The following is a 22655-nucleotide window of genomic DNA, read 5'->3' as shown; positions in this document are numbered from 1 at the left end:
GCAGCGTTCCCGTGTTTGTGATGTCAGCCTAGAACGTCAGCCTTTGTGATGGGCCCTGGGCTTTGGACGAGGGGCCGAGGATTAGCAGAGCCACCCAGATGTTCGCTCTCTGTCTCCAGCTCCCCTGGACGGCCCTCAGCATTCAGGCTTTGGACTCAGTTATCTTGTTTTCAGGGCAATACTGTCCTTTTACACCGTGGATTTTCATAATTGAATGGCTTGGCTCACCTGTTGTCGCACTCTCAGAATTTACTCAGGGAGGTGAGAACCGGTGGTAAACTACACTGGGGGAGTGTGCCACTCAGGGATCTAGAAAAGCACATTATTCTTGAAGGGACCTCCCCTACACATGCAGATTAGAGAAGGGCATGGCACAAAAAGGCTGTTGGTCGTGGCCTTCCTGCTCCCGATGGCATTGAAGCCTGGAGAGAGCAGGTAACTCAGATATTTCTAACCTTTTAGCAACGCAGTTTTGGTATTTACACAGATGTTAAAATGTGATTTTTGCCCATTTGGAACTGAGTGAATTTTATTCAGTTTCTGGTTTAAAGATACTTTTGCATAACTATTACACCTGCATGGGTTCAGAATTTAAAAGATCCAATAAAGTTTACAGTGAGTAACAACATTTCCACCCCATCCCTCAACTCTTCCCTCTTTGAAAGCAGCCATGATTAGAAGATTTATGCATGTACAAGCCAAGTACATCACACCCTTCCTCTGCCCACATGCACACACGTTAGCACACTGGGAATCCGTTACCCTGCTTCCTTGCTCTCTGCCCAAATGAGTATCAGTTCATGAAGACTGTCTTCATGCTTTTGCCCAAGACTGCGTGGTATTTCAGCGCAAATATGGACTGTCAGTTATTTATAGTCCGTTTAGCATTTTCCAGTTTTTAGTGATGAAAAAGTAAAGCTTTAGCCAATAACCTGTACACATGGTTTTGATTAATGCAAGTTTATTTGTATGGAAAGTCCTGGAAGGAACTTGCTGGGTCAGAGCCTAAGTGCATTTGACATTGTGGAAAGTGTTGCCGATTTCCCTCTATAGCAGCGGTTCTCAACCTGTGGGTCGCGACCCCTTTGGGGGTCGAACGACCCTTTCACAGGGGTCGCCTAAGACCATCGGAAAACACATATATAATTACATATTGTTTTTGTGATTAATCACTATGCTTTAATTATGTTCAATTTGTAACAATGAAAATACATCCTGCATATCAGATATTTACATGACGATTCATAACAGTAGCAAAATTACAGTTATGAAGTAGCAATGAAAATAATTTTATGGTTGGAGGTCACCACAACATGAGGAACTGTATTAAAGGGTCGCAGCATTAGGAAGGTTGAGAACCACTGCTCTATAGACATTGGACCAGATTACATCCCACCAACTGTAGGGGGACCCATCATGTGGTCGTCCCCTTCACTTCCAGGCCAGTGTCTCAGCAGACAATGTGATCTTTACTGGTATGACAGGTGAAAATGGTACCTCGGTGAATTTTTACTTTATATTTTTCTTATTAGGAGTGTATTGTGTTTCTTTAAGAACCGTGTGTCATTTCCTGTGAACTGCCCCTTTACCCGTCTTTTTCTGTGGAGTTGCTGGTCTTCTCATTGACATGTAGCAGGAACTATATACTTTTGACCAAGTCAGGATGAACTGTATGTGGAACCTGAAGGACTAAATAACCCTTATCCTTTCCAGGTTGACTACCTTGAAATAGTTCCAGATACCGAAAGGTACCCTGTGGCAGTGGCCACTGCTGGAGATCTGGTGTACCTGCTAAAGGCTGACGACTCTGCCAGAACCCTCCACCATGTCTACGGGCAGCCCGTCACCTGTCTGGATGTTTCGGCCAACCAGGCTGCTTTTGGAGTGAAGAGTCTAGGATGGGTGCACGAAGGAAACAAGGTACAAATAGCAAGACATGCAATTAACAAAATAGAACATCAGTTTTTATTTTTCAGAAGGCAATTTAAAAAATTAAAGCTCCAAGATGTAGTCGGGAAATATATATTTAGCATGGCAAAAGAATTCAAGCACTTGAAAAGGATATGAGGTGAAAAGAATTGTTTCTTTTTTCCTCCTTTTCCCCAACCCCACTCCACAGACAAAACTGATAATTTCTAATAGATATCCATCTAGAATATAGGTACATTTATACACCGGAAAGCATACCTTTATAGAAAAAAGGTTGCAGCAAAATTTATATTCTCACCAACAGTGCATAAAAGTACCTCTGATACTCTGAGCCAGAAGCAGGGAGAAAAGTTTTTAATTGAAATTCTTTGCATGATTACTAAATGTAATCACTACCTAGCGTTTTACTATCCTGACTGTAGGCCAAGTACTTAGTCTGAAAAGTCTTAAAGTTGATTTATGGAAGTCTCTTTCTCCTCCAGTGGGGTCAGGGGGGAGAGGGATCAAGTTTTATTTTGTTTTCCCTTCAATGTGCCTTCTCTCGACCCCCTGGCAGTGGTGTGATCCCAGGAAGAAACTTCTCTGCGCATTGGCTCCTCTGGCAGCTCCTCCTCCTGAGGACAGAGGCCTTCTCCATGGCACTATTGTGGCCTGCTGCCCTGTGTGGCCTGAAGCAGGTTGCTTAACCCTCTGTAGGCCTCAGTGTCCTCATTTGTTTTTAAACATATTTTTATTGATTTCAGAGAAGAAGGGAGAGGGAGAGAGAGAAACATCAATGATGAGAGAGAATCATTGATTGGCTGCCTCGTGCACGCCCCCTCCTGGGGATCAAGGCCACAACCCAGGCATGTGCCCTTGACCAGAATCAAACCCGGACCCTTCAGTCCGCGGGATGATGCTCTATCCACGAAGCCAAACCGGCTAGGGCTCAGTTTCCTCACTTGTAAAAGGGGGCTCATAACAGTACCTACACCATAGAATTACCAGATTGATGAAAACATGTCTGTAAAGCTTTAAGCGTCATGCCTGGCGTGTGACAGTTAATCATCACTGTGTGCCTCCTGGTATTTCTACCAGTCGTAGTTCAATGCTGGCCTCCGTTTGTGATTTTTTTTACAGTTTCCCCTAACGTGTAAGTCACCTGTAAGGTCAGGTCTCATTTATCAGGGGTTCACTGATTTTGCAACTTAGTAGGTACTCAAAGATTTGAAGCGTCCTGGATTCTAATTATGTTCTTCATCCAGTAAGATAGATAAGGCACTAGAAAGGCCTGTGGCTTCCTGCAGCCTCACTGAGAGAAGGGCCTCCCTTTGTGCTGGAGGAGTGCATATGTCAGCATCTGTCGGCTGACAAGTTTGCGATGCTCTAACTCCTGTGTTTTGCCTTCCTAGGAAGTGGGGGAAGGGGACAGCAAATGCTTTCTGAAGGCGGTTTCCTTTCTAGGGCTTTAAAAAAACTTTCTTTTCCGATCCCTGGTGAGCTCATTTGTTGAGAGAAGAAAGACTGCGGATTTGCTTTCTAATTTTTCATCCATTATGCTTTCAAGTTTGGGTTATCTCATTTATTTCTCAAGTCTCAGTGTAGTGAGGGGATAGAGATACGTAATACTAGCCTGGTTAAAATTTTCCATATTTTCAATAAATTTTTCATCTGGCAGATCCTGTTTCTCTTTGACTTATCTAAGTAGATTTATTTCTATACAGTCTTATATTTTGATACAATCATAGTGGATATATTTGAGAAACCAGTTAAAGGGAGAGTTCAGCACAAAATCATACTGGGAGCATCCTTTAGATATCGATGGTACGGAGGCACTTTTGTGGATGCCTCTGAAAATTTCCAACCCAATTAAAAGCATTAATTATAAGAATCTGCTTATTAATACCTTAATTTTATGGAAATTTATTTTAAAATGTGTTCTCTCAAATAACTTGTTACTGGTATTTTCATGGCTATTTTAAAATTAAAAGTGGAAGTAAATTTGCTACAGCATTTGTTGAAGCATCCTTTGAAATCTGACAGTAGCAGTTAGTTACCCAAATATTTTGTGCGCAGAACAGCAAGCCTTCAAACACTTGTGGGTGGCTGGCTGGTTGTTGTTAGTAATAACTTTGTGTTGAGATGTTTCTCCAACATGAATGCCACCCACTCGAATGTGAGGGAAGCCAAGCTTTTGTCTATGAAACTTTCCCTTTTTTGCAGAGGCAGGACTCTCCATCTGATTGTGTTTAATGGGTTTTCTGCTTCCTCAGAAGAACCTGCATTTTTAAGAAACGTAATTGTCCTGGAACATCTCTGTGTGCGCTAAGCCATGTCATCCTGCTGCTGTCCTAGGATGTCATGTCGTAACTCCCAGGGAGCTGCATGGGTGGTGCTCAGGGCTGCTCTGCTGTGAGCGCCGTTTGGCTGTGTCTGTGCTGGGCCTGGCAGCGTGTGTCCCGGCACGTTTGATTAGGTTGGTGTCAGACTCTTAGCAGTAGAGTTTGCCTGGAGCTACGTCCACATGGGGGTTTGTGTTTGCGCCTCTGGCCTGTGTAACTCGGAATCAGATGAAGGCTTTATGAGAACAGAGAGTTTGGCTTATCTTCGTTTGTACCTGATACAGAGCTGGGGCTTAGCTGGAGTCCATTATTGATTAACTGTGATAAAAACAGACAGCGAAGTCCAAATGTTGATATAAAATACGTTTGAGTTGGGAACTGCAGTTTCTCTAACCTGTAGAAGTACTCCAGAGGTGTTATTTTTGTTTAGTTGGAGGATATCCTTGCCCCATACGATGATCGCATTAGCATTTTATAGGCACCACAGCTGTCAGAGCATCAAATAATAATGGTTCAAGTCCATCCACTCATAGATCCAGCTAGCCAGCCATCGTGTGCGCGTTCAGCACAGAGAGCCACAGAGCACCAGTTGTGTTCCTGGCACTGGAGTGTGAAACAGCCTCACGCACAGATTTCAGCAAACTGGTGCTCGTCAAGTAACCCAGCTCTGTCAATAAACAGTTTTCCAAGGAAATGAGACCAAGTAATGTAGCAAAACGCACCTATTGAACCTTAAGAAAAGGCCTGTGAATACAGCTGGCTTGATCCTTTCCAGCTCCGTGTGTTCCAGGACCAGAGAGAGTTCGTGCTCTGCACATCTCCGTTGCTTATGGCACAGAACTTCCCAGACTTTTGAATTTAGAGGCCAGGACTAGGGACCCCACTTGGAATCGCCAGCATTTTCTTTGCCCAAGTAAAGTCGTAGAAAAAATGACCATTGTCTATTTTCACTTTTTGTTAAAAGATCAGATTTTTAAACATAGTTTTTTTTGTGTGTTTTTTAAAGAGTAATTTAAAACGAGGTAATGCATTCACCTGATTCAGAAATCAACAGATCTGACAAGGAAGGATGTGCAGTGGGATGGCCCCTCCCCACTCCTTTCAACCTGCCACCCAGTTTCTTTTCCTGGAGGCAAGTCAGTGTTGCTAGTTTCGTGTACATCCTTCCAGAGATATTTTATGCACATGTAAGCAAATTACCTAGGTATATCCTCAGTCCCCTCTTTTTCAAAAATGTAAATGGTAAAATACTATATTGTTGTTCTGCACCTTGCTTTTTCCTGCAACAAAACTTCTTAAAGATCATTTCCTCCTGGTGTTTGGATATTGTTTTGTTTTGTTTTGCTGTTTGCAATGTTATGGCCCCGCACCTTGTGAATGGAGCTTGATGAGTTCGGCTAGCCCCCTCTAGATGCATGCTACATTGCTCCCTGTCTTTTGCTGCTGTGAACCACACTTGGCCCACATGAATGTGTTTATAGGGTTAGTTCCTCCGAGTGGACTTGCTGAGTGAAAGGGGTTCATGCCTTTTTTATTTTGATGGCTGTTGCCTCTATGGCGGCATCCCTGGGAAAGTGGCAGGTGGCAGAACACCCCATTTCCCTGGCAGTTCCTGGACATCTTTTCTCTCACAGGCTTTACAGAAAGATCACAACAAAGTGAGGCCAGAGGACTATACAGAGGTCTGTCTGCTCTTACTGTTCAGTAAATTATTTTGTAGCTCTGCTACTTAGGATGAGTGGTTCATTTCAAATCACATGGCTTTACCTCAGGTTGAGAACCGCTGGTTCTAAATACTTTGTAAAAACTTACTGATGTATATTATATATTTTGGACTTAGGAGAACATAGATCTAACCACAGCCACAAATAATAATAGAAGTAATGAGACAATTAACCCTTTGAGTGCCAACCAATATCCTAGGAACTATGCTAAAATTGCCAAGGCATTTTTGCTGATTTTACAGCAGTTTAGGAAAAAAATTATGAATCGCAAGTAAATGAAGTTACATATTCAAAAACTTAAGGAAACCTTTACTACATTGACATATTTAGCAATATCATCATCACTAATAAAAGCAGACTTAGAACTGGACGCCATTTCGAAGCTTTGATAGCGCTCCTGGCACTTTTGGCGAAAGACAGGAGGAGCGAGATCATGCTCCCCGGCACTCTAGGGGTTAATCACTATGCTTTAATTATGTTCAATTTGTAACAATGAAATTGGGGGTCACCACCACATGAGGAACTGTATTAAAGGGCCGCGGCATTAGGAAGGTTGAGAACCACTGACCTAGAACCAGTGCAGTGGGACTGTGGGACTAACAGCCTTCTCAGGCCCCGTCAGGTGGGGAGGAGCTGCAACACGCACTGATATGTGTGTCCTTCTTGGCTTAGTTGGTGCCATTTGAAGGAGAGTCCATGGTTCCTCTAAGGTGGTGAGCCAACTCGCCTCTTTTATGTAAAATGAAGAGGGGTAGGCACGTGACCTCTGGGCTTCTGTCCAGCATCCACGTTCCGTGAATTCCGGATGAAGTGATTAGGTGGTAGAAACTTCCTACTTTACCTGCGGAGTTGTGTTGAGCTGCTCCCCCATTGGAACTGCTGGGTGACTGAAGGCTTCTGAAATGGCCGAGGAATCCATCACCCTACTCTTCTCTAACGAGACCTCCCCAAGGGCGATGTTTATTGCTGATAGAAATGATTGGGCAGGAACTTGGAACTTCTTCATCACTTCCTATGTCCTGCGGGCCAGGGGTATGCGGTGAGAAGGCCTCTTCACAGGTCTTTGCTTTCAGTACTACTTAGCAATGGCCTGCTTCCTCCCGCTGCAGTGCAGAAATCCGTGTCAAGTCCGCCCTAGCCCTCTGTGCCCAAACACCCCTTTGTGATGTGTTTCTGTGTCTCATATTTTCTGAATCTGTCAAAAATGCTTCCACCAATGAAAACATGTATGTGTATGATACCATATCATTAATTCTTTTGCTGCCTGAATTAAATTTTGCTCTCAGATGTGGAGGGTTAGAAGGTAGAATTGCCTCATTTAAGAGCATTATGTTGACAACGAGTCTCATGCCTCATAAAGGAAGAGAGAGACCCACTTAGGGCTCTTAGCATCATTCTATGTATTTGGACATATTTCCTAATTTAGTTTGGAAGTACTTGGCATTCAGTGGCAGGTTGTATTTAGCAGCACGCAGCGCGCATCGTAATCAGGGGGATGCGAGTGAAGTAATCCTGAGGCTGGGATGTGTTTGACAAGGACGCTGCCTGCCTTGGCGCTGCTGCCTCAGCTTACATCACGCTGGAAAATAATTGCTAACGTCTCTTATGGTAATCATTCCCTTCACACGGACGTGGAAAGACTCTGGATTGGTTGCTTGCACTCGTCACGAGTTGAAATAACTGTCTGGGAGAACGCTTGGAATCAGACACGCAGTGCTCACGGATTCCGACCACATTCTCCCATTCCTACCCCAAATGTGCAGCCCACCTCTGCTTTTGTTCAAGGTTCCATTCCAGAGAAGAATGAAAAACTCGGTCTTTTACACGCAGGGTGAATAATTTAAAATGGAAAGTTCACAAAGTATATGCCTCATTTCACTTTCTCCTTAAACCTTTAAAATGTTTTATCTTCACTTTCTTCTTAGAGAAGTTTAGGAAGATAGTCCTTTGAGACCAGTTTTCTAGATTATTGAGTGATGTTGACTACCAGAAGGATTCGTTTTTGTTGCCTAGGTTACTGTCATTGCTAATGACTATTTATTGAACACATGCTATATGCTAGATTTCTGATTGGCACTGGAAACATGGAGATGAATCCAGAATGACATCTGCCTTAGGGCTCTCAGCCTTGTGTTCCTCAGCAACTTAGCAATTTGTATTGCTTCCTCCACATTGAGATGGACATCAGGTCACAGGGAGCCCTTCACAGCAGTTTGCTGAATTCCAAAGTAATGAAATTATACGGATAAATTGATGAGGATTGAACATTCAGAGGATTGTTTTAATACTAGAACATGGTTTAGTATTAAAACGATATCAGTAAGTGATATAATTGTTAGTGTAATTTCACAATACATGAAGTTCTCCTCCCGTGCTGAGTGAACCCCGAGACAGCTCACAGAACCCCCGGGTTACTCAGGACAGACAAGAAACCTCAACTGGGGACCATTGAGGACCTGGCCACTCTGATCTTCCGTAACACGATGGCGATTCTGTGGGAAGCATTTCTTGGAATGCTGTCGCTGCTTAGGAAGCTGAACATGCTCTAGGAGCCTGAACCACTCCTTTGCGAGAGTGATGACCTCGTAGAAAATAAATACAGGGAAAAGTATTTTCCACTAAGTCAAGGTAGTGGTGTAACCTTTGGGGATTGAGCCAGATAAACCTTCAGCAAGTTACTTACATAGGAAAGGTAGGTCATGTGCTTGTTAGATACTGAACACCAGTACCTCCCCATCCCCACTGGCTTTGGGGGCAGGTTAGAGTTCATCAGGAAAACCTGGGCAAGAAGGCAGTTCAGGCAGAGGCAACGGGCTTGGAGGACGGGTTCCCAGGGCGGGTTCCCAGGGGGTCCAGGAAGCAGCAGTGGGGTGATCCAGGCTGGCTGGAGCACAGGTACCCTGGCTGGTGTGGGAACTGTGCTCAAGTCATTTTGTAGTGATAGCTCCTGTGATTCTTCACCAGATTCATTTTCCCAAGAGCCGATTTGAAATAATGCATTTAGAATAGAAAGGGACAAGTCCGTTCAGCTTCCTGCAGAACCAATGCGGTTGCTGAGTCACTTGGTGTAATAGCCTTGAGATGCAAACCCTTGTGGAGAGGGCTGGCTCTGTGCCTTAAATATCTTACGTCTGCATTCAGAGTTGCATAGTATTTGTATACCAATGGCATTTGTATCATTTTCTAATTTTCAAAAACCATTGATCAGTATTCTTGAAGCTCTGAGCAAGCTCCCAAGACCATTACATTGAAGTGTATGCTGATCATTGCCTTTCTCTTGTTTGTCTTTTGAATTAAGCTTAGAATTTTATTTAGGGCCTACTTTTTCTAATGGCTTTCCCAATGATTTATGTGGAATTTCCATCCTGGTTCACCACTTCTCACCCATGGGAGACTGTGAACTTGGAGTTAGGCTTTGCTTTTGTTCCATTTTATGGATAGGCATGGCTTTGGTTTCTTCCTGCCAGGGCTCAAGAGCAAGTAGGTTTGTTAAAGGGTTAAAAGTCAGTTTGTTTTTCAGTTAATGAAGATCAAGGGGAGGGCTGTTGGGAATGTTTGCTTTTGCTCTATGAGTAAGAACGCTAACACTGTAGAATAGGTTGCGTGCTAACACTGTAGAATAGGTTGCGTGCTTTGGATGTATATCCAGACAGCTACTATTTATAATGTTCTTTATGTGCAAAGTGCAGCTAAGCATATGTCTGTGCTGGTACAATCCTGCCCCTTAGGCAGTGCTAAAGGGGCGTTATGCCTCCGGGGTACGAAGGGGAGCCCATGGGTAGACTCTTTGCCCTACACCAGAGGTCCTCACTGCTCGCTGTCATTTTTCACGCTCCTCCATCAGCTGTCACTTGTTTTAGTTCTCTGGTGTTAGCCACATTCTATCTGTCCACCTCTGAGCCTTTGTCTGATCTAACTTGGGGCCAGACCAGCAGTTGCCAGGCTAGTGAATAGAAAATTGATATTCAAGCCAGTCTAATATCCTGAATTTCATACACAGTCATCTTTATATCACAGTCATCTCACATGTAATCTTCCCATTTTAAAAGTATTATTCAAGTTGCCTTTAATTTTCAAGAATTCATTTCATAATTTGCAGCCTCAGTCTTCCTCCCAATATAAAGTAGATTTAATACTAACTTTTTTTCTCCTGGGGGCCATGATTAGTTACGTCTCATTAATATTTGTGAAGCGCTTAGAAACTGTCCATGCTCTTTATTATGATGAGGCCTGTTGGGAGCATAAAAGGAGGCTGTGAGGATTTTCAGCTTCAGTCATACATTTGCATAGTAATTATAATCTCGTCATTGAACTAAACGCCGGGGCCGTGAGCACTCCTGCTCGTTTTATGTCTGCAGGAGCCAGTTCTCTTGTGGTCTCTTTTCTTACTCTAGCGCTAGGACAGAGATCGTCTGAGGAGGTTCCCGACGCCAAGCAAGAGCTTCTCTCACTCCACGGAGTGGACCTGCCTTCCCTGTTGTTTCCAGCACCGACGGGTGTGTGGTCGGGGGAGCTGGGTTGTGTTTGCCTGCATTTGCACTGGAGCGTCCTCTTGCTCTCCGGGTTTCTTTCAGGCTTAGGTCACAATAGGTGTTGGTTTGGCCTCGCTCTGGTCCTTTGTAGACATCTGCCCACATCACAAAGCCCCCGAGTTTGGCACAGTCTGCGGTGATTGGCAGAGCCTTCCCGGGCAGAGTCCAGTCCTGGAACAGCGGGGGTTGCAGGTGCATTGGCACGTGGTGGTGGGGAACGCACACGGGCCTTGCCTACCCAGCGCCTGGCGATGCTCAGCAACACCGTCCCATCCCTGAAATATCTTGGCCTTGCGGGCTTGTCACTCCAATTAAAACTTAAACATGAAAGCAGCCCAGGCTGCCTCCCTTTGTGCTGCAGTTGAGCGTGGACGGTGCCAGAGCATATCATGGAAACTGTGAAGGGGGTGCTGTGGTTCAGGGGTCTGTGCTGTCGGGGGTCTGCTTCTTCCAGCTTTGCGTCTTGCTGGTGGCTGCTGCTAAGTGCACCTGAGAGGCAAGTTTTTGTTTGCCAACAGAAAGTCACCTTTGGGATGGTGGTGAAAGTCATTTTCCACATGTTCACAGATACGCCTGTTACCAGGCCTCACGCTCTCTGACTTATCTTTGGCAAGGACTTACAAAATAGTCTCTCTGGCTGATTGTCAAAAATTACATCATATCGGAGTAAACTGCTTTTAAATCAGACATCCATTATTCATGTATATTAACTGCTTTTTTATTTTTTTATTGGCTGTTTTGTGTATGATTTACTCTTTTCTCACTAGCTCCCCCTCCCTTGCAATTGTCTGTCTTTCTCGTTTTTTTAAATCTTAGCTCATCTGTGAATTTATAGGGACTGTTCACTTATCTTTGTATGTCGACATCAATATGTGGACCCTGCATTTTTTGTAGTGAAATTTTTTTACATTTTGTGGGTCATATTTATGTTGGGACAGAATAGCAGTTTGGGTTGTTTACTTGAGTAAAATCTACCCCAAGAATGGGAGGTCTTTTTCCTTTATTTTAAAAAAAATGAGCATTATTAGTCTTGTACTTCAAGATCTGTACCAAGTGAAACTGTACCTCCCACTTCTGAATCATCTAAATATGTTGCTCTTGGTGGAAAGCAAATTGACTTACTGTGCTCATTTGCACGCATGGAGCACATCTTACTGTAAGGCCCGTTATCATTCTCCTATAATTGTAAGTACAGGCAGAGATGTGTAGCATTTATTCATTCTTTCGTCAAATACATACTGAGTCTCTCCTGTGTGCCAAGCAGAGTACAGGTGTCCAAGGGTGCCTCCATTCACTCCAGACTCAGTGCTGGAGGGGTCCCCTGTGCACCTGCGTCCTCTGGTTGTGGTTCATCGCCCTGAGTCAGGGCCCCCAGCTGCTTGGAATAATAGGGCAGGATACAGTCTGTTCCATTTCTTTAATCCCAAAGCAGCACTGTTGTTGTTGTATATAGTCAGTACTTGTATACTTTTATGCACGTTTACCTGAATCTTTGCTTACTATTCCTTTCAGCATGTCAGACCTTTTTTTTCTGGACCATCTTCCAAAAGCGTGTTCTTTAGAAGTTCCTTTAGTGAGAGCTCACTTCCCTTTCTGGATTTAGTGTTCTCTATTTGTTGTTGTTGTTATTTATTGATTTTAGAGAGAGAAAGGAAGGGGGAGAGAGAAAGATCAATTTGTTATTCCACTTATTTATGCATCCATTACTTGATTCTTATATGTCCTGACCAGGGATCAAACCCACAACCGTGGCATATCAGGATGACACTGTAACCAACTGAGCTACCCGGCCAGGCCACTGTCCTCCATTTTTGTAAACAAGTGTTCTTCATGTTTTAATTTTTTTAAAAAAGTCTTTATTTCACCCTCATTCTAAGGCAGCTTCGCTAGTCCTTTATAATTCTAGGCTAACAGTCACTTTCTCTCAGCCCCTTGAAGAGATTAGTGGTTGTGACTTCCACTGATGCCACTGAGATGTTGGCTGTTGGTCTCATTGTCATTTCCTTCTACGGCTCTTTCTCTTTTGGCTGCTTTTAAGATCTTTTCCTTGTTTTTAATTTTCTGCGGTTTCACTCTAATGTCTCCTGAGTGTGGATTTTGTTTTACTTCTCCTGTTTGGGGTTTCTTATGCTTCCTTCCTTCAGTTGAAAATTCTCAGCCGTTGTTGAAGTTTTCCTCTCCCTCGTTTTCTGTTCTTTCTGTCTGGGCTCAGATTAGGTGTGTGTTAGACCACACGTCTCCTCCGTGCTGTCCACAGCCCATTCATATCTTCTTTCTCCATCTCTCTGTGTTGCCTTCTAAACAATTTCTTAAAATCTACCTTACAATTCACAGAATTCTCTCTTGTGCTCTGTTTAATTACTTGTTTAACTCATTCATTAACCTTTTAATTTCTAGAGGTCTACTTTTTTTAGAACTATTTAGTCATGTTTCTGTTTTTGACCCCTACCTTCTTTTACTTCTGTAAACATTCTCTTTATCTGATATCCTTGGAAGTGAATTCTTCTGTTTGTTTTCTGCCTGTCGCGTAGGATGAGGTGTTTCTTTCTGTATTTGGAGTCTGTTTTTGTTGTGAGCTCCTATTTGGCTGATGGTGATTGTAGATGTCCTAAGGGGCCTGGGTTGAGAGGGTCTTCCTCCTGAGAGTAGTTCTGCAGGTACCAGAGCACGTTACCCACCTGGAAGTACTTTAAACAGATGACTGGGCGTGAGGTTTTGGCCTTGCAGGGAGCATACATTCAGCCTCTGAACCTGGGTGAGGGCGGATGTGTGCTAGCACACCCCAGGGCAAACATTTTCTGTCCTGAGCCGAACCTGAGGCAGAGCAGCCTCCGGGTAGGCTCTTTTCGCCAATGAACAGACCGTTTCCGCAGCTTGCTTTTTACTGGGTGTGCAGAGCCGTGCAAGGGCCCGCTCTGTGCAGAGGCCTCAGTCTGGTGTTCTGTTTGTGCTGGCGGGTGTCCCAGAGCACCCCCGCATGAGCGCTCTCTTCCCTTTCTGGGTTTAGTGTTCTCTATTTCTTGTTAGTTATTGATTTGAGGAGGGTGGCGGTGGGGAACAGGAACATTGATTTGTTATTCCACTTATTTATGCATCCATTGGTTGATTCTTATATGTCCTGACTGGGGATCGAACCCACAACCTTGGCATATCAGGATGACACTGTAACCAACTGAGCTACCCGACCAGGCCACTGTTCTCCTTTTTTGGCTCCTCAGAATTTTTCTGATTTCTTAGAACTTAAACAGATAGGTTGAAGGAATGTTTATTGATACTAAATCTTATCCAGCCTTTTTAGCGTTTGTAAGCAGCAGGGTTTTCCAGGCATTCTAGTCTGCCACATTTTCAGAACTGGACACAGTTTGGGGGAGGGTGGGGGTTGTAGGATCTGGATATTATGGTTCAAGAATCTGGTTATTGTGGAACCTCCTTCTGTTTGAGTAGGATGAAGTATTCCTTTGTACATGACAGTAGCAAGATTAGACATCCAGAAATTGGGGGGGGTGGGGAGGCAAGGGGCAGGTGTTAAGCAAAAAAAAGGAATGAGTATTTATTGTGTCCCAGATAGTGGTAAGCTCTGGGTTTCCCTGATTACGTGCACTGAGCAGTTGTCTATATACTGAGCACCGGGCACATGCTGCATCCTTAATCAAAGCTGCAAGAATGAATGATAGGATTGCTTTCACAAGGAACATAGAGTCCCAGTCTAGGACAGCATTTTACACATGGCGGGCACTTGGTAACAGCCTCAGCTGACCTGCTAAATGAGTTTCCTTGGTGACGCTCCTAGCCCCAGTGCTGAAGAACCACAGGTCGGGGAGAGGTCAGAGGAAGCGAAGGCACAGTTTAAGGTGGCACCTTGGAAACCCCAGATGAAGTGTGTGGACATAAGTACCTTTGGCACTGACCAGAAGGAACGAGGTCTGTGTGCTGAGGGCACAGCGAGAGCACAACACAAGCTTGATAGGAATGGAAGACAGAGTGTGGGGGTTATTTGCTTTACTCTCTAGAATTTGGCTTCTTATTATGATTTCCCCCTCATAAGAGAAGAATATATGTGGTAGTGAGGGAGGCAGGTTATCAGGGATCAGAAAAGAAAGTAGGTAGACTGTGTCATCTCCAAGAATTTCAATCAATCCCCATGCCCTTTATTCTTCACTCTGCTTCAGTCCAGCTCAGCAGCTCTAGTCCTGTGCTCCGTCACTCCCTCCCTCTTTAGTGGCCATATGCAAGTTAGCTGCAGCTCACAAAGCTGCTTCAGTGCTGTGTCTCATAAGGAAGCCTTCTGGCCACTCCTACCCCTTCGGAAGGGCAGTGCTGGGGTGCGTAGCAGGTGAGCTGCTGCTCGGGTTGATACTGAGGTTCGTGCAATGCCTTTGGCAGATAAGTGAGCGTGAGGAAGACTATTTTTGTAAACTTAATCAAAGAAAACACAGGGGTTCCTTTCTTCATTCACCATCATCTGACCAAAAGTCGGAGGCTGCAAGGCTCTGTAATCTCTTCATGGCGATTTCTGCATACATGTGGTTCCAGGTTATGGGGTCGGTAGCAGTCTTAGATTTAGGATGTGTTTGCAGTGCTAAATCCAGTTCTTCCTGTGTGAAGGAGGACGTTGGCCTGCCTTGAGCTCACCCCACTGCAGGGACAGTAGTTACTTCTTAGCTCTTCCCTTGAGGGTTTGGTTGGACAGCCAGTCCTGGGCACACTAAACGGTCTAGGCCACACCTGGAGGGTGCAGGGCCCTCCTGCACCAGGACAGTGACTGATGCTTCCCAGATGTTGGGCCTGTGGCTCCTTCCTGACTCTACAGGGCTGTCCCTGCTGCTTACAACACCAGCTGCTAGGACATGGCTGTAAGGTGGGTCTCCTCAGAGAGGTGAGCCCCTCGTCTGCAGGAGCAGGACAGCTGGTGGCCGCGCACCAGCTGGCAGAGAGGTGGGTGGTTTCAGCTGGCAGCAGGCGGAGGCTTCTGCGCGTCATCCGCCGTCCCTGTCATTCCAGTGCCCACTCCACTGAAGATGGTTAATAAATACTGTTGACTGGCTATTGAGCGAATTACAGCATTATTTATTTTGTCTAAAAATTAGAAACAACCCAAATATCTACCAGTATGGAATTAAATATCCACAGAGAAATTCTATGCTGCCATTAAAAATAACAAGGTTTACCTATAGGTATTGACGGGGAAAGAACACTCATGGTATTTAGTAGGAAAACCAAATTGTAGAGCAATAGTCCCATTCATGGAAAAGAATAATTTTATACACACATACAGGGAGAGGGAGGAGACAGGTAGACACAAGACAGATGTGTATAGAAGAAGTTAGCAGTATATACACTAAGCTGTTGAAGTGGTTATCTCTGAGAGGTGGATGCACAGGAGGTTACTGCTTTCGTTATGTAATTCTGTTCTGTTAGATTAACTTGAACAAAATTCAGAGTTAGGATTCTAAGACTAGGGTTTATGAAAATACTTTAAGATCCCTGAAGTTCTTTTCAAACAATGATTGCTTCCATCAGGTGCCTCTACATCTGCCTGGAAACTAAGGAGAAAGGAAAACCACCCAGAATGCATCTCTCGTAGTTATCTTTGCAAAATATATGCCACTCTTAACGTGGTTTCACTGTTTTAGAAAGTTCTTGAAGAAGCATCTGACTCCTATAAAAATGTGCCCTGTAATCACTATGTAAGCTCTTTTGTAATATCCACTTGGTATTTAAAAGAAAAAATCCCCAGCAACATCTATTGATTTGGCGGTCGCATTAGTGCAGAATATTTTCTCCAAGATTGTAGCTATGGGTAATTTTTTCCTTCTTTCCAGCATATCCATACACCTCTGAGGGTGAGTCAAGTGGCCATGGGTTGAGACTAGCCCAACTAGGGCAATAAAGAGGAAAATTAGTCTAATGCATGGTCTTAACAAGAGGGAGAGTGTGAGCATGAATAATTAATCTCACTAGTCTGTGGCAGTCAGATAAAATGAAGTCCCATTTGCTCAACCTTATTAAAAGAGAGAGAGTATGGGAGGGAGGGAGGAATGGAGGGGGAGGAATGGTAAAGGTCGTTAAGGGACTTGTAACATGGAAAGAACCGCCTCCAAGATGGGTAATGTGTTTTCTAATCTCTGTGGTCTTTAACTAAACGTAATGGTGCAGGTACTGTTGGGATAGTTCTGATTCACTGAATTACTAAGCATTGTAGAAGATACGTGAGTCTGATAGCTTAGACGTCTTTATGCAGAGGCTCTTCACAGAGGGATGCAACCTCATTGTGTCCCTCAGACATGGTCCATCCACTTGTAAAGAAAGAACTAGAAAAAGTAAAGAATAGGAACTGACTCAATATCAGATTTTAATCCTTATATTTACCGTGGACATTGTATATTTTAAAGGCCTACCTTCTGACTATAGAAGTTGAAGTATTTTAAAAACAAGATATTGAGCCGTAGCCAGTTTGCTCAGTGGTTAGAGTGTCATTCTGCAGACTAAAGGGTTGCGGGTTTGAATCTGGTCAAGGGCACGTACCTCAGTTGCAGACTCGATCCCCAGACCCCATTGGTGCCAGTGCAGGAGGCAACCAATCACTGTGTCTCTCTCACATCAGTGCTTCTCTTTCTCTGTCTCTTTCCCTCTCTTCTACTCTCTTTAAAAAAACAATCAATGGAAAAAAATATCCTTAGGTGAGAATTAACAAAAAAAAACACCCACAAGATATATTGAGTCCAAGAATCCTACTGAAAGGTCTATAATGATAAGTGTAAAATATTACTTTTATGATAGACCATGAAGTTGCTGTTTTTAATTTTTTTCTCTCCAGGAGCTGATTTTATGCAATTTTTATGTTATTCACTATAGATAGAAGATTTGATTATTACTGTGTTCTTACCTGGAAGAAGAATCTTATTTTGGATATTTTAGAATTGTTGAAATTTTCTCAGAAACTTTTATTTTCAACTGCATAAAAATAACATTTAGTTTGCTTACTCTAGTCTTTATGGGTTAAAGTTTGAAATAGCCCTCTTCCAGATGCTGTTAGCAATAGTTAGTATTGTAGTGTTGCCTGGACTATTAGGAATTTCTAAAGATTCACTTGTTAGAAATGTGTGTTGACAATGAGATTGATGAAGTTCAAGGTGGAGACAATTTGTTCACTTCTCAATACTAAAATAAGAACCTGTATACTAATACTTGATAAATGAATAGGTTAACATGACAATGAAAGCACATTTTCGTATGTGTACTAAGAGAGGAGACTCGCTACAAAATATTCATATTAAAACTTTCGAGTTCAGTGATTGATTTTAACCCCATGATCAACAGAATGGAATGTAGGCACCGAACTGTGTTGATGAGGAGGTTTTTGACTGTGAATTTGGGGGCAAGATGTGTCCTCAGTACTTAAAACAGTGACTGACCCAAAGCAAGTGGTTCATGTTAATTAAGTTGAACTGAATTACTAAGTTTTTTTTAGTAGAAGTCTTAAATCTTCAGAAAGATTATTTATGAATCATCCTTTTATTTTTCTTTTGCTGGAGAGAAGGCACAGAAGTGTTTACATTTAAAAAAATATATTGTCGCCCTAACTGGTTTGGCTCAGTGGATAGAGCGTCGGCCTGCGGACTCAAGGGTCCCAGGTTCAATTCCGGTCAAGGGTATGTACCTCGGTTGCGGGCACATACCCAGTGGGGAGTGTGCAGGAGGCGGCTGATCGATGTTTCTCTCTCATCGATGTTTCTGACTCTATCCGTCTCCCTTCCTCTCTGTAAAAAAAAAAAAAAAAATAAAAAAAATATTTTTAAAAAAATATATATATATAGTCTAGAGATCAAGACCACTTTCTTATTTGCCTCCATACGTTATGGAACAGAGCTCCTTAAAATTAGCAAGTGGAGAGTGACTGAAGAGAGAAGCATTGGGACCAGGACTTGGGGTTTGTCGTTTAGTCTAAAGGACTCATCTAGTGGTTAACTGTGCAAGCTTCATCCTCCTGGATGCTTGAACCGTTCTTTCCTGTACCTTCCGTGGTATGAATACAGGGAGCGGAAGAAGAAAGAGAACCCGCGCTGGCTGGCTGCACGCTTCTGGATCTGCTCGCTTTCCCATTGATTCCAAACCAGGCGCAGTCAGTGACCTTCGTTTCCTCTTAGGAGACGCAAACCTAATTTCTTCATTTGGCATTTTTCTCTGTGTCTTTTGAGTTTGTTTGCACCTTGGACTAAGGAATTCTCTGGATTTTCCTTTTGCATTTCCTTCTATCATACTAACAGCCCTCTCCCTACAATCTCACTCCCTAGAAAAGGTCAGGGTATTTAGTGGCAGAACATCTTTACTAGGTGCTGGGGCAAGGCCCTGCCTGGATGTGCTGAAGTGAAGCGTGTTGATGTAGGGCTGCTGTATGTACTAATAACAGGGCACCCTCATGTTCTTTCTCCCCAGATCCTGGTCTACAGCCTGGAAGCAGAACGCTGCCTCTCGAAATTGGGCAATGCGCTTGGCGACTTCACCTGCGTCAACCTCAGGGACAGCCCTCCCCACCTCATGGTCAGCGGCAACATGGACCGGAGGTATGTCTGAGTAACAGGTTTTGTAGCCACAGCCGTTTGTGTCTCGGCCTGGCCGCCCAGCCTCACTGCTCACGCGTGTCCTCCGCGGCTCACACTCCGCAGTGCTCACTCCACGGCTCCGTCCACCGTGCTCAGCCCCATCGCAGAGATGCTGTCTCTGGGAACCTGGAGAACAGTCTCGCATTAGGTAATAGTTGGACGGCGCTGTCTCTGCCTCCTTTCTGCAGCGCCACGGGAAGGTGGTCTTTTAAGCCATTTGGTGGACGCAGTTGGTGGAAGGCCCAGTGAGACCACTTGGAATAAATTTGTTTGGCATTTAAAAGCTCACTTTCTAATATTAAAAACAATAACCTAAGGGATGAATCATGTTCAACGAAATAGGGTTGCCTGCCAAATGATGTCAAGAGTGTGTTTCCGAGCGCCGTGGTGTCCCTCTGGTGATGGGGAAGAGGCGCATGTGAACAGATTCCAGTTCCTATTTAGGTGATTAGCAGCCTTCTCTTCAGCGCATTGGCTCGGGGAGTCGGGTTTTCCCGGTGCAGGTCCCGTGCCAGCCACGGACGCTCCAGGAGCCATCAGCACGAAAGGATTAAAGTGTTTGAAAAGACTCCATGTCCACATTTCAGTGTTTTTTTCCCCATCCCCATGTCCTCTCCCCATGTCTTTTCTTTTCCTTTTTTAAATTTTTGGCTGGTGATAGGCCATGTCTGATCCAGCCCTGAAGAGAGGTGGCATGGCTGGAGGCCAGGGTCTGCGCACCCCTCCTCTGCTGGCCCCAGGCTGCAGGTGGTGGGCTGCTCGGCGGGGGGATCAGACGCGAGCGGGGGCTCTCTCGTGCCAAGCCCCACATCTCTGCCGCACCAGTGCAGCACTTGCAAAAATAATCATTTTGTCAAACAATATTTTCAACTCCTGACCTTCACCCCTCCACTACCCCTTTCCCTTAGAGCCAAAAGAAAATGTGAGAATGCTTTACTGAAAGGAAATACTTGATCGTTTTTCTCAAGGCCCCCAAACATGGCTGATATTTCCGAGGCTTGAGAATTGAACTCCTCAGTGTGTCCAGTTTTCCTCTTAAAAAGCCCCAGCCAGGCTTGATAAGTGGCCCCGTGCGCCCCAGCAAATGAAACACGTCAGTTTGTAGTTTTACCATCACGTTTTAGTTTCCAGACTGAGCTACACAAAGGCTCCAAGCTTATCTGATAGGGTCTCCCCACAGGGACCTCGCAGCTCCTCGCTTTCCAGGAGAGCACATGCAAGGGCGCTGCGGCGTCCAGGCGAGAGGGTGGGGCTTGTCGGTGAGGTTTACAGCGTGGCCGTGTAGGTGGCCGCCACAGCTGGACTCCCGGAAACCTGCTTTCCGCCTGCCTTAGCCCAGTCAGCTCTAGAGGACGGGCCTGCCAGGCTGTCGGGACCACTGTCAGCTCCACCCCGACTGCCAGGTAGTCCGAGTGGTGTATACAGCGTGTCCCAAAAATGTACACACACTTTGAATGATTATAAAGTCAGTGTTTATTAGCATACTGTTCATTTTCAAAATTTAAAGGAATCCAGGAATGAATAATTTTTTTTGTCAATGCCTATTTTCAAACTGATGACCGTTCTGGTCCAGGCACTGCTGATAACACGAAGCAGTGGAATCACAAACATCAAGAATCATTTCGTTAGGTAGTTGTGTGCCTTTAATTCATCAACTGCTATCGTAAACTTTATATTTTATGTATCCCCATAAAAAAAAGTCTAGTGCATTTTAGGATAAATTTTCTTTGTTCAAATCAGTTAAACTTAAAAAGAAGTGAAAATTAAGTGAGTTATTTAAAGTGTATGTACACACACACTCCAGAGTTAAGCAAGGCTGACTTAACTCCGGAGCAGGCTGCCTGCTCATGCGACCATTGCCAGGGAGGAGCTACTGCTCAGTGTGCAGAGTTCGTGGTCATCTTGCAATCCAGACTTGATCACGTTAAGCCCATTTTATTAGTAAACCAATGTTATTTTTTAAACCCTCTGTCTCTGTGGATGAAAAGAACAGACTAGTGACTTGGAGTTGGGGGAGGGGGCCATCCTAAGTGGCCTTAGTCAGGGCAGTCCTACCTCTGTGTGCCAGCTGTTTGACCAGAGTATGCCCGAGTCGCACCATCGTACGGAGGATTATTCCTATGAGTCAGAGTAGCGGGGTAAGCGATATGAATTTGAAACACAGGGGTTAAACATTGTACATCTGGAAAAAGGAAGGAATAAGGAACCTAAACTTCTAAATGTAGTACAGGGAAATATCATGAGGTTTTTCCCCTCAAAGGCTTAATAGCTATGAGTAGGAGCTCATTAGAGAGGCACACCCATGCTTGTACAGCTTATGTTTTATTTCAAAAGCGGGAGTAAGGGGTCAGATGCTATGAAAAGAACTACATCCTAGACTGTTACTTAATGGCTAATGCAATTTTTAAAAACCTGGACCCTCCTTTTTCTTAACTTAAAAAACTGAATTCCAGTGCATTCTCTTAGTACTTTATAAATAACTTGAGAATGAAATGGGCTCTAAAGATGCATAAAACTGTCCCAGGTTAAGACAAAAATAATTTTTCATTAAAATAAGGAAATCAGCTTGAGTTAGTTTGCAAACACAGGTGGAATTTGCGAGGAGTTTCTTTTTTTGGTGAGAGGTGGGTGGTGCGGATGTTAGACCTTTTAATATTGTCCCACAGATCATGGAAGCTCTGTTCACTTCTTTCCCAGCTCCACTTCTTCAGGTCACATGGTATCTATTGCGTAACTTCAGGTTCACTGGCTCTTCCTGTCATCTCCATTCTGCTGATGAGCTCATCGGTGACTTTTATTTCAGATTTTGTATTTTTGAGTTCCAAAATTTCCATTCAGTTCTTTTTCATAGTTTCTATTTCTCTGCTCCAAATATCAGTCTTTCTTACTATTTTACCTTTTTTAAAATACATGTTTTTATTGATTTTTTAGAGAAAGAGGAAGGGAGAGGCATAGAGAGAACATCGATTGGGCTGCCTCCTGCACGCCCCTTACTGGGGATCGAGCCTATAACCCGGGCATGTGCCCTGACTGGGAATCAAACCTGTGACCTCTTTGGTTCATGGTTGATGCTCAACCACTGAGCCACACCAGCGGAGCACCATTTTACTTTTACCTCATGGAATATAGTTACAATAGTTGCTTTAACCCTTTGAGTGCCAACCAATATCCTAGGAACTATGCTAAAATTGCCAAGGCATTTTTGCTGATTTTACAGCAGTTTAGGAAAAAAATTATGAATCACAAGTAAATGAAGTTGCATATTCAATATCTTCCACAAAATCATCATCTTCACAGCAAGAATTGATATATTTAGCAATATCATCATCACTAATAAAAGCAGACTTAGAACTGGACGCCATTTCGAAGCTTTAGGGCTATAAAATCTGAGTAAACTTCATAAAATCGTAGTACCTGTAAAAATTAGGCAGATAAATGCCAGTGGTCAATTTTAGAACTACAAACATTCGGCATCATAAGTAATCTGCACTTAGGTGCCATCTGTCAATAAAGAGTGAACTACTAGCATCTAATAGTGACACTGCA

The 22655-nt window shown here is 43.9% G+C and overlaps 1 protein-coding gene across 1 annotated transcript in view; it reads left to right on the top strand.

The window, feature by feature from the left end:
- Positions 1-22655, top strand: part of FBXW8 (F-box and WD repeat domain containing 8) — a 105133-nt gene that overhangs the window by 66641 nt on the left and 15837 nt on the right. Inside the window, exons 7-8 of the mRNA XM_014537699.1 lie at positions 1714-1920; positions 18943-19070. Coding sequence (XP_014393185.1) covers positions 1714-1920; positions 18943-19070 — 335 coding nt within the window. The remainder of the gene's footprint in view (positions 1-1713; positions 1921-18942; positions 19071-22655) is intronic.

Source organism: Myotis brandtii, unplaced genomic scaffold (assembly GCF_000412655.1).
Source record: "Myotis brandtii unplaced genomic scaffold, ASM41265v1 scaffold181, whole genome shotgun sequence".
NCBI lineage: Eukaryota > Metazoa > Chordata > Mammalia > Chiroptera > Vespertilionidae > Myotis > Myotis brandtii.
The sequence above is the reverse complement of the archived record's forward strand: the minus strand, read 5'-3'. Positions and strand labels throughout refer to the sequence as shown.